Source organism: Notamacropus eugenii, chromosome 1 (assembly GCF_028372415.1).
Source record: "Notamacropus eugenii isolate mMacEug1 chromosome 1, mMacEug1.pri_v2, whole genome shotgun sequence".
Taxonomy (NCBI): Eukaryota; Metazoa; Chordata; class Mammalia; order Diprotodontia; family Macropodidae; genus Notamacropus; species Notamacropus eugenii.
In genome coordinates this window covers 694,882,111-694,899,737 of record NC_092872.1, presented here as the reverse complement: position 1 = coordinate 694,899,737, position 17,627 = coordinate 694,882,111, and the positions used below count along the sequence as shown (strand labels likewise).

The 17,627-nt window shown below is 43.2% G+C and overlaps 1 protein-coding gene across 1 annotated transcript in view; it reads right to left on the bottom strand.

Annotated features, from left to right (window-relative positions):
* Nucleotides 1-8,453, bottom strand: part of PHAF1 (phagophore assembly factor 1) — a 64,030-nt gene extending 55,577 nt beyond the window's left edge. Inside the window, exons 1-2 of the mRNA XM_072635997.1 lie at nt 8,115-8,453; nt 1,188-1,270 (exon numbers count right to left, since the gene is read on the bottom strand). Of these exons, the coding sequence (XP_072492098.1) occupies nt 1,188-1,270; nt 8,115-8,178 (147 nt within the window). The 5' untranslated portion in view covers nt 8,179-8,453. The remainder of the gene's footprint in view (nt 1-1,187; nt 1,271-8,114) is intronic.
* Nucleotides 8,454-17,627: the final 9,174 nt, after the last annotated feature.

Here is a 17,627-nt window from a genome sequence, read left to right as displayed (position 1 = left end):
TCTTTAAGAATGGTATCTAACTTTTTTTTCATTTATTCAAATATAAAGTTGTTATGCACCCTGTCCTAGGTATTTGTAGGTGGGATATCAGAATAACTAAGACCAAAGTTCCTGGACTCTAGGGATTTACCTGGGGCTAAATTAATAGGGAATATTAACAGGGAAGTTTGTGATATTTAACACTGTAAAGTACTCCAGGAATCCAAAGGATAGGTCACTACAATAAGCACAGAGTTCATCTTTTTAAAAAGATCCCCAAAGGAGATTCTGCAGTATCACTCAGAAACTTAACCTACAGGTTGCAATTGAGGAAACTTTCCCTTAATTCTAACCTAAATCTCTTACAGGGTAGTGGAAGCCTACTTCTAAACTCTGTCCCCTGTGAACACTGAAAATTACTATAGAAAAGATCTTGATTTAAAACAAAAAACAAACAAACAAACCAAAACCCCCCAACATTTTATCACCTTTAATTTCTAGTGTGGCTGAAATATCAAAGGCTAGAGTGGTTCAAAGAAAAAAAATGGAATAACAACAATCCTGGGGGTTTGTTCTCTCTTTTTTCTCCGAGAGAATTCTCTGGTCATTTCTAAGTGTCACAACATCTTTGTGGAAGGGGTGGGCCATACCTTCCTTAAGGGCTGGGGTGAGGTCACTGCTCAGATAGCTAAAAAGCTGTATTATAAAAGACAGAGAAGAAAAATTCAAACACAGCCAGCTCTTGTTTGATACTTTTATGCTTGGAGGAGGCTGGTGGAAAAAAAACCCTTCAGAAAATCAAAGAAACAGCCATGTTGGCTACCTCCCCAAACTCATGAGCATTTTGGCTGTCTAAATGCTAAGGCTGCTGAAATGTCAGCAGATAAATCTAGCAGGCACAAAAACAAGTTCATTAGTCAGTACAAACCAAACCTGGTAGTAATAGCTCATCAAGACAAAACAATCTTAACGTTAAATAAAGAAAATACATTTTGAAGTTGTTTTTTCCTAAAACAGTAATTATTTGATCAAACTGCTGGTTACCCTGGTTTCTTCTCTTCAGGTGGTAATAAAATATGGAGTACTGTATGCATAGTGGCTAAGGCTACAATCCATGTGTTTTAGCAGCATCACATGATGCATCATATCCTGTCATGACTCGCTTTTGAGTGAAGGCATTTTCACAAAACAAACTAGTCATCACTCACCTGTTCACTGTAGAGAACCTGGACATTTTTAATGATCCGACAGTATTTCTGAAGAATTGCTACAGACTGAGCCAATGGCATTCCTGAAATAAAAGAATGTGACCAGTTTAGTCACTGATATGACAAACTTAAAACAATAGCAACAAAGGGTATAAGGGCATGAACATCATGCCAGTAGGCTGGCGGGGTGTTGCTCTCAGCCCTACCACCTCTAAATAGTTGTGTGACTCTGGGCAAATCACTTCCTCTTTGGATCATAATTTGTGTTCTTCATTAGTAAAATGAGGGGATCAGACGGCCTAGCGTTCTATCATTGTAACTACAGTATATAACCATAAAAATATAGCAACAAGAACAAAACTATTTTGCATATTACTTCAGTTAGCAATCCACCGCTGAAACATTTAATATTCTTTCACCCAACTAAAAAAGGATCTAATTATTTAGCACTTTACATTCATGTTGCTTTTCCATTTTAAGGTACATTACTACAAATTATAGGTTCAGGATAATATTTCCATCGGGCTAGAACCAATGACTATATTTTATGTAATTATAACTTCAAATTTTGTGATTCTGAATGCATGTAACCACTTGAGGGTATTCATTATTCATAATAATCAAGACCTGGCCACACACCCAGTTTAAGAAGACAATGAAATGTTTATTTGCATAGCACTGAATGTACATACTATTTTTCAGAACAGATTTCTCATATACTATATTCTTAGAAGTCAAGGACATAATATATTCTTTTTACCTCATCTACCTTGGTCCAGTTAAGTGAAAAATTTCTGTGACATAACAGGATTTGCCAGTTTTTTTTTTTTGAATCAAAAAGCAAAATCACTGTCAGTTTAAGGTGGAAGAAAAATGGGAATGTAAAGCAAAACAAAAAAAAATCACACTGTGACTCTAAAGTACAATATTTGTCAAATGCAGCCTTTCATATTTTATGGTGTGAACACAAGTTTTTTTTTCTCCCTTTTAAGGGTCTCACAAAAACATGCAGTCCAAGTTAAAGCCACGTTTTAATGACAAATTATTTGAGTAGGAGGAATGATGAACTGAGAAATCAGAAGGTCCTAGATTCATTTTGCCTAATGACCATGAGGAAATGGCTTTTCACCACCTGCTGCCTCAGTTCCTTCAATTCCTGAAATAGGAGGGCCGGGTGCTTCGATTCAAATGTGCAGAATATGTTAAAATATTAAAGACTCTCTTGTTCAATTCCCCTCTCCCATTTTACAGAAGAAGAAACTGAGGCCCCACAAAGGGAACTAACCTATTCAGGGTCACTTAGCTTATATAAGTGACAGAGCCAGAATCTGAACCTAAGCCTTCCTGACTTTTAATGACTATATCCTTCCCATTAAGCTACACTGCTATTTCATACCATTTTTTTTTTTTAAACAGAAACATACAGGGGACAAATAAGATCAACTTTACTGGGATGAATCACATGCTTAATGGGGTATATGGTATATCTGTTTTAACTATGTATCATGTGATAGCTAAAAAAGGGTTATTATCCTAAGAAGAGAATGATTGTCCAACAACTTGAGGTCAGTTTCAATCAAATCAATCCTTCAGTCACCAGGACGGGAAGTATGTGTCGGCCAATTAGCCCAAGGGACATTACTGAGTTTGCAGCCTTTGACCCAAAGTATTAATCCTTCAATCTCCAAAAACAACAGATAAAAGCTCAGTAAAGAAGCAATGTGTCTGCATGAAACAGAGGGTGTGTGACCCACTTAGGAAAATAGAACTGTAATAATTGTTCTAATGGCATGTTTGTTACCTTGATCTAAAATACAGCACTGGATTGGTATTAGAAGTACAAAGAAACCTGCTTGCCTTTCATTTAATAACAGATATATCAAACTTACTGATCTTTCCAATATTGGTACTACATGGATATGGAGTGATATTTATATCAAATTTTCTTCATATGACTCTATGCTTAGGTTTTAAAGACTTAGGAATCATTCAACTCCACATCTCTTGGGGAGGGATAGTAGTGAGGAGGACTACAAAAAACTGGCTTGATACCTTAGCTCCAAAAAACATTGATACTATAAAACCATCCTGTCCCTATCTATCTATCTATCTATCTATCTATCTATCTATCTATCTATCTATCTATCTATCTATCTGTCTATCTATCTATTTGTCTATCTATCTATCTATCTTTAGTTTTCAACATTCACTTCCATAAGATTTTGAGTTCTAAATTTTCTCCCTCTCTCTTCCCTCCCCAAGATGGCATGCAATCTAATATAGGCTATACATATATATTCATATTACACACATTTTCACTTTAGTCAAGTGGTAAAGAAGAATTAGAACCAAGGGGAGAAACCCGAGAAAGAAGAAACAAACAAACAAACAAACAAAAAATAGCAAATAGTATGCATCCATCTGCATTCAGACTCCATGGTTCTTTCTCTGGATGTGGACAGCTTTTTTCATCATGAGCCTTTCGGAGTTGTCTTAGATCCTTGCACTGCTGAGAAGAGGGAACAAATATTTCAAAGATGGATCAGCAGCTCAGTTTGATATTTGTCAGAAACAGAAAGACATATTACCTCTTAACTGTTGACATTCAAAAACAAAGGAATTATTCCTTAGATTATTATAGCAGTTGGCAAGAGACAGATAAGGGGCTCAGTGAATAGAACTCAGGACCTGGAATCAGGAAGACCCAAGTTCAAATCCACCCTCTGACACTAACTGTGGGACCATGGGCAAGCCACCTAACTTCTGCCTCAGTTTCCTCATCTGTAAGATGGGGATAATAACAGCACCTACCTTGAAGGGTTGTTGTGAAGATCAAATTAGATAATATTGATAAAGCACTTAGCACCTAGCCTAGCATACAGTAGGTGCTATATAAATGTTAGCTATGATTATTATAATTGGTTTTTGTTACCAGCGTTTTTTGAATCTACATTAGTGCTCTGGAATCACCTCATCAAGCAACTTGTGCAAAGGATGGTATTAACTCACATTTCTGAAACAATTGAGTTTGTAAGTGACTTTCCTCATGACAACTCTGTCAGGTAAGCAGTATAGGTAATACTGCCCTATTAAAAGACAGCTAAGGATCAGAAAGAGGAAGTAATTTGTCTGTGGTCTAAAAACTCCTTAAGTAATGAAACTGGTGACAGAATACACCTCTGATCACAACACCAATGTTTCTTCCATTATATCAGAACAGATCTCCAATGTAGGTTATCTGACCACACCATGGGGCATGTTTATTTAGGAGATTATCTTTTAAGTTGTGTTTACTTTAGTTACCTGTTTTTTAAAAGAAGAAAAACTCACTGCTTCTTTATAACAATCCATTCTCCAAATCCCACCTATTATGCACATACCATGTGTCAGGTACAGTGCTAAGTGCTTGAGTATGTCACATTACTCAAATATCATCTGCACTCCTCCAAAACTTAACTGAACAAAATAAAATGCATGCTCACCTTTTCCTTAGTTATACCATTTCTGGCTGGGGTTTTTCTATTCTTTCCTCTGTCACTGTCCCAAACTCCAAGTGTTTATTAGGAAGGTGGCCAAAGAGTTCAATTGTCCAACTGACTAAGCTATCTAACAGATGGGTTCCAAGGAATAAAACATCTGCAATCAAGCCAAGACTCAAGGCAATGCTCAAGGGTGATGACAAGAATGAATTATCAACACATTTCTCATTATATGAAGCCAAGTCTTCAGCAGAAATCTCTCACCCTTAGAAATGACTACTGCTCTAGAGTTAGGTACTTACAACTAGTGAATTCTCCTATGAAGTGGTTGAATTATTTGCACTCACACTGCATACTTCTATTGAGCTAGAACTAATTACCAAATTTTACATAATGATAACTTCAAATAATGCAAATCTGAATATTTAGTACATATACATTACTATATATCCAAAGGCACAACAAATGCTACTCAGTGATGGGCTTTCCTTTTCTAACAAAAATCTCCAAGGCCAATCTCTGCTACATAATCTTATATTAGTTATTAATTTTTCAGAAGAAAATCAGTATTTTTTTTCTTTAAACCAATGGCCTTCAGCTTATGTTCTAATCTTTGCTGAATCTCAGAATGAGTTGGAAAAGTAGCAGCTTTGATGCTTCAACTGCAAAACGATTTGTAAGCTTACTTTTACTTCAGAGAACAACAACAAGCAAGCTCTGATTTTGTCTAAGTTGAATTTTTTTCTTATTAATGGTACAGGGGTAGGGAACCTGATCCACATCAGGAGGCCACATTCGGCCCTCTAGGCCTTCAAGCACAGCCCTGGTGAAGTGAAAAATTAGGTGGCTTGCCCAAGGTTCCACAGTCAGTGTCAGAAGATTTGATCTTGGGTCTTCTTGATTCTAGGTCCAGAGTAGTAGAGATTCAGTCAAAAGGCTTCACCCCTGAAGAAAAAATGCAAACTAAAGAGAGGTGGACTAGATGACCTCAATCTCATCTAGTTCTAATCTATTATCCTATGAAAAAAGAATATACATAGGATTGTAGATAGAGTACTGGGCCTTTTATCAGGGAGACCTGAGTTCAAATTTGGCCTCGTACACTTGCCAGCTATGTGATCCTGGGCAAATCACTAACCCTGTTTGCCTCAGCTTCCTCATCTATAAAATGAACTGGAAAAGGAAATGGCAAACCACTCCAGTATGTTTGCCATGAAAACCCCAAATGGAGTCACAGAGAGTTGGAGAAACGACTGAACAAATGTATATGAAGCTCTTTGTTACAAAGAAGCATTATATAACTGTGAATCTGACAGTGGAAAGTACACTGGATTTGCTGTCTGAAGATGTAGGTACAAATCTCAAATGCCTGCTACAGTACCAGTGTGACCTTACACAAATGCCTATCTATCTCTGGGCCACAGTCTCAATGAACTCAAAAGATCCCTCCCACTTCAAAAGCATATACTTCAAAATTAACATAAAATTAAATCTACAAATAAGTTAAGCTTCAAAATTCACTATAATCTTGAGGCATCAAACATCTTCCTAAGATAACTTCTTTGAACAGGATAGTCAAGTGATGAAATAATTCTCTCATTATTTCAAATCGGAAGAGCTGAAAGTCAGTTTTTCTGCCCAGGCAGGAGTGACCTGCTTAACATTTTAGGGGTTAATTCTGAAAAGCAGGACCTGCTAGATTTCACATTTACCCCCCAGTCCTAACTCCAATTCCAGGCAGAACCATGACCCAGCAAAGAGAGATAAATGATGTTTAAGTCATGCTGTGAAGGAATTCACCAGACATTTAATTCCTTGAAAGGAGGAAAGTACTTAAAGACAATCGTCACAATAGGGCACACAACTAAACTGTCAACTTGGTTCCTTCGGTATCATGTTCCCACTTTCCTTTCCGCAGAGATTCTGAATACTCCTACTATATCCAGACTCAAGCTACAAAACTGGCCAGTACTCTCTCAATCTGCAATTGTGGGTTTGTCTAACCCTTTGAAGATGAGTCCAAGCATGGATGATGATGTTTGCAGTGAGAACAGGGAGGGAAATATGGCAAGATAATTTAGAATCTCAAGCTTGATGGGCTTTCCAAGATTTGAATAGATTTGGGAACAGGAAAATAATTCCACTAGATTACTAATTCTGTTCTTCATGGCTCAGATGACACTAACATTAGCTCCAGCTAAGAGAGATGTCAAAAAACATGGATAAGATCTGAGAACTGACTAAAACCACAAAAACAAATCACTCCAAGCTACCCGTTCAAAAGAGGCTGGTGTTTCCATTGGAGTCAGTCACTGTGCAGAAAAATAGCAATCATAGTTAAGGCCGCAGAAGGAGGACCTAGAAAATAATATTTCAGCTAATTAAATTCAACGAATTTTTAGCAGCACCTCTGGTGCTGAAGATAGAGACAAAACCCAAACAATCCTTCAGATAAACGGAGCTTCTATTCATCACACCTTATCAAGAACTTCTCTTGGTACTTAAAGACAATTTTCTTGGATTTGGGAGCAAACTAAATTTCAATTCTAAGTAACTCCCAAGATGTTGAACTTCGATGTGGAAGCGGGGGAGGACTTCAAGAAGCAAAGCTTCTGAAAGGTGCCTTAAACATAAAAGAGATTCATCAGTTGTCAGCATCAACAACCTTTCCCTCCCCCTCTTTTTCCTAGAGGCCACACGCAGAAAAAGCAGGGCACTCAGGTTACTAACGTGATGAGCAAACCAATCCAAACCCAAGTAAACAGAAAGGTGAAGATCTGGTTGGAAGAGGAGGGGGGAGGGATTAACCTCGGGATTCAACAGGGAAAACGAGCAGAAACAACCCACAGAAGGAAAGGAGGGGCAACCCTCCGGCCTCGGGTCGGTCAGCTGGCCGGGATCTATTAAGCGGGACTTCGTAATCAGACGAGCTCCTAGAGAAAGGGGGTCCGCCGCTGCGCCTCGGTCCGAAGCCCCCGCCACAAGCAAGCCTTCGGCAAGGGCCGGCGGAGCTGACTTGATTCAGCACCTGTCACAAGCCGGGGGCTGCGCTCGGCGCCCAACCGGGGGGGCCTCCCCCAGAGCGCCGGGCCGGACGTGGGGCGGAGGGGTGACAACGGCTGGGCCCAGCCGCCGGCAAACACCTGTGGGGGGAGGCGTCTGCCCCGGGTCACCTCAGCCGGGAGGGGAAGGAAAGGCTGCTGCCGGACATGACCGGGCCAAGGCCGGCCGCCGCGGAGAGGGGCTCCTGGGCACACCTGTGGGTGCGCGCCTACACACACACACACACCCTCGGGGTCACACTCACTACAGCTCCATACCAGGCCCCCCACGGCTTCGTACTGTCACACCAGACTTCCCCCCCCCCCATGGGGGTCTCAAGTCCCTTCCCCACGCACACTCCCGGCCTCCCCTTCGGGGTGTCTGCCCCCCAGACTCCCGCACTCACCCAGCGTCAGCTCCCATTGCTCGTTACCCAGCGATCGCTCGGGCACCACTTCCAGGTCCAGCATTGGCCCGGCCGGCCGGGCCACGGCGGGGCCCGGGTCTCGGTCTCGGTCGGCGCTGCGCGGCTTCCCGCGGCGGCGGGGCCCGAGCTGAGGAGGCAAGGAGCGGAGGCCGCCGGCTTCTCCCTCGGCGCCTGCTCGGCCGGCCTGCGGCCCGGGTCCCGCCTCCTTCCCTAGCACCGCCGGCGCGGTCCAGCCAGCCTGCCGACGCCCCTTCCCTATCCTCACCTCAACTCCCCTCACCGGCAAACAGCCGCTGCGGCTGCGGCAAAAATGCCGTACGAAGACCGTAAAGCGCGCAGGGGCGGGGAAAGGGGCGGGGCGGGATCGAGGGCGGGGCCTGAACCGAATCCCTCCGGGGGCGGGTGAGAGACAGCAAGGGGGAGGAGGAAACGGGGAAGGAGGCGCGGGCGTCCGCACTGGGGCGGAGTCGGGAAGACCGTACCATCGAGAGGGGGAGGCAGGGACGACCCATTGGACGGCCTTAGGCCGGGGGACTGAGGCAGCACGTGCGTGGTGCTGCGCCGGGAGCAGGGGTGTGACTGGGGCAGCTAGCCAGGGGACCAGGAGCCGGAGCAGGGGCGGAGCGAACCTGTCAGATTGTCCTACGTTCCTGGGGCTGTTCTCCCATGGGTCTCCCTTCTCTGCATCCCGTAGCTCCTAGACATTTCCCCTCGCCTCCTGTCCTGGACACCTCTTCTCTCTTCAGCAGATCTCCCCCCGTACCCCTCCCCGCTGCAGCCCCGAACCACTCCATTCCTTCCCTGGATCCTCCCCCGCAGTCTGCAAACCTGCTCATCCCCTTCCTTCTCAGAAGCCGCTGGGGGTGCAATTGGGAGAGACCTGATTTCAAACTGACCAGAAGGATAAGTCCTTGAGCCTCTCCACCTCAGTTTCCTCATCTGTTAAATGGGGATAATAGCACCTACCTCGCAGGGTGGTTCTGAAGATCAAATAAAATTACCTGCTTTGCAAACCTTTCAGCACTATATAACGCTAGCTGCTCTCGTCAAAGAAAGCAAAGCCACTACTGTGCTCCACATTTAGGCAACAGTTTTATTTAATAAAACATTAATCCATAGCCAAACATTCCTAGCTTGGAGAGAAAAATGTCCATGCTTGAAGAGCACGCCTGCGCCGTCCGGTCGCGCCCTGCCAGGACTTCCCACTCGACTCTTTGCCTCCAGGAGGATTATTTCAGGTAACATTGTAGCAATCTTGAATAAGGAAAGATATCTTACAACAGCCTAGGTTTAACGTTACGGAACTGAGCCACCAAATTGGCATTCCACTGCCTAGGGTGTTATTCAGTCGCATCCAACTCTTCTTGACCTCCTTGGGGGTTTTCTTGGCAGAAATACTGGAGTGGTTTGCGATTACCTTCTCCAGCTCATTTGACAGATGGGGAAACTGAGGCAAACAGGCTGAAGTGACTTGTCCAGGGTCACAAAGCTAGTAAGTGTCTGAGAATCAATTTGAACTCAGGTCTTCCCGTCTTCAGGCCCTGAACTCTATTTACTATGCTGTCTCTCAGTCCCTTAGGATAGATTGCAATTTAATGCCTTCAAGCCATAGAGGAGATAGACCTTTAATCCATTCACCCCTCCAATCTAAACAACGACCTGCTGTCATCTCTGGAAGCAGTCCCTTTCACTCAAAGTCAGGCTTTCATCCCTAGGGCTATCCTAATTGGTCTTCAGGTTTCAAGCTTTCCCTTGCTCTAATCTTATCCATTCAATTACCAATAAAATGCTCTTTTCCTGTAACTTTCCTCAGTCAACTCTTAGGATCATAGGTTTAGAAGGGATCTCAGGGGACAAGGAATGTCCTTTATAGATGAGATAAAGGAACTGAAACCCAGCAAGTTAGATGGCTTGTCCCAAGTCAGGAGGTAGTATTTGAGTCCAGATCCAGCTAGATGTCACCACAGTACACAGAGCATTGGGCCTCAAGTCAGAAAGGCCCATCTTCCTGAGTTCAAATCTTGCCTCAGACACTTACTAGCTCTGTGACTCTGGGCAAGGAAAGCCTTTCACTAATGTGGCTCCATCCTACTGCTTATTACACCTTACTATGTAGCCAAACTGGTCTTTTATTTTCTCTGTTCCTCATATATCTCCCATCTCCAGGCAGCTGGCTATCCCCCCACAGTGGAAATGTACTCCCTCCTTACTTCTTCACATTGGAATCCTTCGTTTCCTTCAAGGATCAGCTCAAATGACATCTTTTATAAGAAGTTTTTACTGATCCCCTCTGCTGCTAGGAGGGATTACCCTACATCTTCCCAAAATTATTTAACTTGTGTTTTTATGTATACATATAGTGTGTATATGCATATAATACATATTACACACACATATACATACATATATACATACTTATATATATGTATATATATGTAAAGAGAGAGAAAGTGAGAGAGAGAACACATTTTCTTGAGCTACTCTCCAAACTCACATTTATACTGACAGAGCAGTCCCCAGAACTCTGATACCACAGACACACACAGACACACACACACACACACACACAAGAGTTCTAGGGGTAGCCCCTTGCTCATGAACCCCCACTAGTATGCTTCATCCCATTATTATCAGTTTCTATCAGTCAGATATACTTAATGAACTTTTGTAAATCAGTATTTACTATGGAGAGTATATTTTCTAGAAAACATCTGCTCCACCCCCACACCCCAGCCTAAAAGACACATTCTTCCCACGAGTATATACAGAGTCCAAGAGAAATTGAGCTCAAGTTTAGAGAGCACATGTGACATAGGGATAACTCATGGCTCTTCACAGTCCGTTTGCTGGAGTACTCAAGATGTAGGGAATGGTGTATCTTTTCTACCAGGCTGCTTGAAGAGCTTTGAATCCACCTTTCTCTGTTCAGTCCAGTTGATCCTCACCTTCTATTGCAGAAATAACCATATGCTTTTCAGAGGACAGGAACAAGTCCCAAATCCTCCTGACCCTCTGAAACTCACAAATAGTGGGGCGACTGAGACCAAAGCAGAGGCCAAGACTGTTCTCCGGAATTAAGTTCCCCCCCCCCCCCACCCTGAAGTGATTCCTTCTCAGGCGCTTAGTTTGGAATGACTCCTCTCTGTTCTAGCAGATGTTTAAATCTTTGGGTTCTGAATCAACTTGCTGTTTTATTCAAATTTCACAGAGCATGACCAGTTTCCTCAATGAAGTCAAACAGACATCCTGTGTGGCATAGTTTCATTTCATCTACAGTTCCTAAATTGATCAAGGAACTTCTAAAGCCCATGATTTATCAATCAATATCTAGGCTTTCTTCACATCTAGTTTATAACTCTGACTGATTGTTCTCTCTTGTCATGGATATCAGGGCATATATCAAAATCATTTATATTAAATGGGGTGAGGGTAATTCCTAGATTGGCTCAATTAACCCTCAGTCTGTGTACTTAGCATTGTTCCTCTCTTTTTTGGAGTCAGGAGTGCTTCATTTTTAAATTTATATCTAGAGCAACCAGCACAAGGCCTGACACATAATGGATGCTTAACAAACACTTATTGATTATTTGATTGACCACCCTTCTCCATCCTTAGGGGCAGAGAGACATCTGAACTTGGAGTCTTAGATTTAGAACTGGAAGGAAATTCAGGAATCATCTACTCCAAAATCCTTATTTTACAGATGAGGAACCTGAGGCCCAGTGGCTTAAAGGTCACCCAGATAGTATCAGAGACAGTTTTGAACGTACGTCTGCTGACTCCAAATCCAAAACTGTTTCCCCTGTTCCACACTATCTCAGGAGCCTGGCCTTGAATCCCATCTCTGTCACTGATTAGTATATGACCTTAGGCAAGTCACATACCCACTGTGGGCTTCAATTTCCTTTTCTGTAAAATGAAAAAGTTGGATGTTATTACATTTGAGGTTCCTTCCAGTTCTAAATCCTAAGATCACCTTTTGGAGGGTTGAAGGGGAAGTCAATGGACTGGATTGTATCACCCAACCTTATCCCACCTCAGCTCCACCTCCCAACCCAGAGAATTACAGGTTTAGGTAGCAAGGCTGGGAGGAGACTTGGGGGAGGGGCATCCTAGGAGGGTTCCCTAGGGCGTTTCTCTGTTCCCCAAACAGGTGGGTGTGTACGAGTTTCCCTGTATCCCACCCCTCCCATTTATTTTTGAGTGTGAGCCAGGATGGGAGTATGGTTTGGGATAGAGACTGCCTGGGCCAGTACTTTGTGATGTAGCCCACAGAGAGGTTGCCATAATATCATTTGGAATTTGGAAAACTCAACACCTGGGGGCTGAAACATCCCCTCCTTAACTCACAGATTAGGATTCCCTTCCATTCTCACTCTCATCTATCCTGGCCAGGGCTATATTTTGCCTCAGGATATTTTCTTCAGTAATGAAGGGCTATAGGGGTGGGGAGCCTTTGGCCTCGAGGAGACCAAGTGCCACCCCTTTGACTGAGTCCAAACTTCACAGAACAAATCCCCTTAATAAATTTTGTAAAACTTGGACTCGGTCAAAAGGCTGCACCCAAGGACGTAGAAGACCCCATGTGACTTTGAGGCCTGAAGGTTCCCCACCCCTGGGCCTAATAACATACCCTCATATACCTTTAAAGCCCAGAGTCTGCCCTCCCCCCTTTTCCATCTTGCCCTGGGGAGGGGCTCTCTCTTCCGTCCGAATCAGCTTAGTCCCGCTCTCCTACAAAGTCCCTTATTAGGGATTCTTTGTTAGAGGCAAATAGATCACACAGAGGATGGCAGCCTCAAGACAAATTCAGCCTTTCAAATTCAAATTCAGTGTCTGAGACGTACTAGCTATGTGACCTTGGAAAAGTTACTTAACCTCTGTTTGCCTCTGGCTCTTCAGCTCTAAAATGGGGATCCTAATAGCACCTGCCTGTCAGGGTTGTTGTAAAAATCAAAGATAATATTTTTAAAGTTCTTTGCACATCTTAAAGCTCTGCATTAAGTCTAATTATTATTTTTATTTATTATTAGAGCACTAGGTGGCGCATTGACCTGGCATCAAGGAAGGAACCTTCCTGAGTTCAAATTTGACCTCAGAAACTTACTAGTTGGGTGACCCTGGTCAAGTCACTTCACCCTGTTTGCCTCAGTTTCTTCATCTGTAGAATGAGCTGGAGAAGGAAATGACAAACCACTCGTGTCTTTGCCATGGAATCATGAAGATCTGGACACAACTGAACCATGACAACATTATTATATATTGCGTAACCACATCAGCTTTTTGAGAAGAGAAAAGTCCATGGGGCCCTGAGGTTTCATAGGATTATAAGATCTGAGAACTAGAAGGGGTCTTGGAGATCATCTGCTTAGAGAACCATTGCATTCTACAGATGAGGAAACCATTGAGGGGAGTATTTCTTCAAGGCCACACAAATTATAAGAGGAAGGGCTGTGATATAAATCCAGGCTTTATCCCTCCACATCCAGGGCCCTTACAACAGACTGTCTCCTTGAAGGGAATTTCATTTAGAAGGCTCCTCATTATTTTGAAGCTTGATGTGACTGGCACAAAATTACCTACAAAAAGGAGGATTTCAACATCTTCAGGTCATGGCCTTCTGCTGTTCAGAGTCTGGGCCAGATATCCTCTAGGACAAGGGCAACCTCATCTTTGGCACCTTCCTGTTTTATGCCTGTCAGTCAGTTAATAAGTATTTATTAAATGCCTACTATGCACCATGCACTGGGGATACAAAAAGAGTCTCCTTGAGGGAAGGGACTGTCCTTTGCCTTTTTCTGTTTTCTCAGCACTTAACCTAATGCCTGGAACAGAGTAGGTGCCTCAATAAATGTTTATTCACTCACTGAGTCTAAGATTGGGGGAGAGGGAGAAAGAAAATAGCATGAAAACAACTACATACAAATATTATATACAGGAGGGAGGGTACTAGAGATATTGATCAATTAATGATATTAATAATCAGAGAGCTGTTGAACAGCGTAAGAGAGATCCCATTAGAGATGTATGAGCAGAAAAGGAGGTGGGCCACTCATCGATCAGGAATCAGGAATAATAGCTGGATAACCCCTGTGTGCCATTGCTGTCCTGGGAGTGTTAAGAGGCCTAAAGAACCACCAGGTGGATATTTAAAGTGTGGGAGAGTTGTGATCTTTCTTCGTGGTTTACGTTCACAAATCCATGAAAGTACCTATGGGAGCTCAGGAATGAGTCTAGATCCTGGTTGGCCTTTCCTAGTCTCTTTCCACCAGTCCTCCTACTTCTCACCTTTTGCCTTCCTTCCTCTATTACCTTCCATTTATTTAAGCTTTTCATAGTTTAAAATGGCACCAAGACTTTCAGGAGGCCCCTGCCTTGACACAGTCATTTCTGTGTTGTATCCTGCATTATAATGTGAACTCCTTGAGTTTTTGCCTTTCTTTGCGTAGAAAATCTGTGTAACTGTGCTTAACAGAGTGTCTGGCACATAGCAGATGTGTAATTATTAAGATAATTAAGATAATAAGATGCTTATTGATTAATTGATTGATCTGTCACCTGTCTAATGTAGGAGAAAGGGACACTGGATTTGGAGGTCAAGGTTTGAATTTTGGCTCTGCTATTTATTTCTTGAGTCACCCTGCTTCATTTTTTTCTTCTTTAAAATGGGGTTGCAGCTGAAAACAAATAAAATAATTTAATTAAAAAATAAAATAAAATGGAGTTGCAGGGGATCTGGTGGCACAATGGACAAAGCATGGGCCCTGAAGTTAGAAGAACCTGAGTTCAGATTCAGCCTCAGTACTTCCTAGCTGTCCTAGCTGTATGATTCTGGGCAAGTGACAACCCCGATTACCTCAAAAAAAAAAAAAAAAAAGTAAATGCAATGGGTTTTGGGGTAGGGATGGAGGCGGACCAGAGATGTCTTTGAGGGTATGCTGGTAAATGGTTAGTGACTAGTTGCAGCAGCAAAAAATATCTACCAGACATACTTTTAATTTTAATCTTCATTATTCACATTTTCTCCGTGACCTTCTTAAGTCTAGACAATCCACAAAACAATAAATCAAGCCCTAATTTGTAGTACTTGCCAGTTGCTGAGGTGTAAATGGTTACCCTGAAAATTTAACAATCAGCCCTTGAAAGTTGCTATCAGCGGGGTGGCCTTTTGCAGCTCCCCATCCTCTGCTTCTGTGATTCCCCAAATCTCCCCCTACCCTTTGCCGCTCCCTTCCGTCAGAATGATTTTCACAAACTGCTGTCTGGTATCCCTCTGGCTCCTGGCAGTCCAACATCTGCTCCTGGTTTAGAAGGAATTCTGCCCTTCTCCCTTTCCCCACCCTCCCCCTTCACTAGGCCCAGGCCATGTGAGGGTGGGGGTGGGAGAGTCAACTCAAGGCTCTCATCCCTCACTCTTCGAGTTCTTGGAGCAGCCAGCCAATCAGTCAACTGAGGGCCTCGGCTCAGAGAAATGTCAGAGCTGGAAGGAACCTTAGAGATCTCCTGTCAATTTTGTTGTTTTACAGATTTGGAAACTGAGGCTCCCAGAGATTAAGACTCTTGCCTAAGATCACACAGGTAGTAAGCAAGCCACAAAGCCAGGATACAACAAACCAGATCTCCTGTGTAAAGAAGCATAGGCTGGAGACTTGTATTCTAATCCTGGCTCTAAAACTAACTAGTTTTAGGACTTGGGATATATCTCTTTCTATCCAAGAGGCAGCTAGGTGGCACTCGAGGCAATTAGATGGCTCAGTGGATAGAGTGTAGGCCTAGAGTCAGGAAGACTTGTGTTCAAATCCAACCTCAGATATATTTTAGCTGTGTGACCTGGGCAAAGTCACTTTACCCCAATTGCCTCATCCTGGGTCATCTCCAGTCATCCTGATGAATATCTGGTCACTGGATTCAGATGGCTCTGGAGAAGGAGTGAGGCTGGTGACCTGCACAGCCCTCCCTCACTCAAAACAAAGTCAAGTGCAAGTCATGTCATCATTTCTGGTGGCATAGTCTTCTTTGGCAACGAAGGACGAACACATTTTCTGGTATATTTGAATTCATAGTACCTGTCCAATTTCTGTTTGGTCTTTGGCTTGGCTAAATGGGGTTTACTTGTTATTTGCTCTTTTTGATAGCCTTCTTTGTAACCAGCTTTGAGTGGGACAAGGCTAAACAGGCAGGTGTAAATGAAGGGCTCCACTACCCCCTGGAGAGGGATCAGGGAAGTGGCTCATGTTCTGAACCTATTTGTCAGCTCACATACAGATAAAATTCTAGCGTGGTACCCCTCTTGGAAACTGGAGGCAATATTTCTAAGTCTGGATCCAATCTATTCATCTCTTATTGGAGTGGCAGGAATGGACCTTCTACTTTCTGAAAACATGGGCTAGGCCTCAGACCATATCTCTCCAGACCACTTATAGATGACCTTTGTCTAACCCCTGCCCACATATCTTCTATGAGGAAAGTGCTTTACAAATGTAGGGAATGAATGAATGAATGAATGAATGAATGAATGAAGCTTTTATTAAACCCCTACTATTTGCCAGACACTGTGCTAGGCTCTTAGGAATACAAATATGATTTTTAAAAAAAGGCAGTTCTTGCCCTGGGAGAAGACAATGCATAAAAGAAAGCTGGAGGGGGGGGAAGAATGAAGGGTCCCAGTTCATAGAGAAGAACAGCCTGATGAGAAATGAAGGGAAAGTTGACCTTGACACTGTCTTTAAATGGAAGTTCCAGAAGAAGTCATTCAATCAAGGGGAGGGACCACAGGATGGGATTGTGGAGGGGGGAAGTGCTTACAAGGTGTGAATTCTAGGACTGAAGGGATGAGGAGGTTTCTGGGGCTTAGTAAAGGGGTCCAGAGTGCAGCCTGGTGAGAAATGAAGACCTAAGGGCTTTTGATTAATTAGCTATTGCTTTCAGCCTACCAGACCTTCATTCCTGCCTTGACTTGACATGCATGTGCGCGCACGCGCACACACACACACACACACACACACACACACACACACACACCTCTACATATACTTATATATTTAATCTCTGTGCCAGGACTCCCGTTGGTATGAGACCCTCTCTTTATTGTTGGGGATGAATGCTCTGCCTTGTGTGAGTGGCAGGGTAGAGTTGGCCAGAGTGGGAGAGCTCTGGCCTTCTCCGGTCCCCTTCAGACCGTTCTCAAACTTCAATCCCCTTTGGGATTCATCAAGCTTCAAGTCTTTAATACTTTTCAGGTGTCCAGTCATTTCAGGTGCTTCTGGCTTCCAGTTTCAAGAAAGAAGATGGATGATGTCAACCCTATTTCAGGATGCTGAAGGAAAAGACTCTGGGAAGAACAGAGAGGAGCCGGCGGTCTCCACCATGTTCCTGTTCCCAACTTGCTGCTCTAGAGACTTTGGGGAGTTTCCCCTTTGGTGAGATCCAGGATCCTCTTTCTTGGTTGAACTCTACCATTTTGCTTCCAATGACAGAGATCCTTCACGTGTA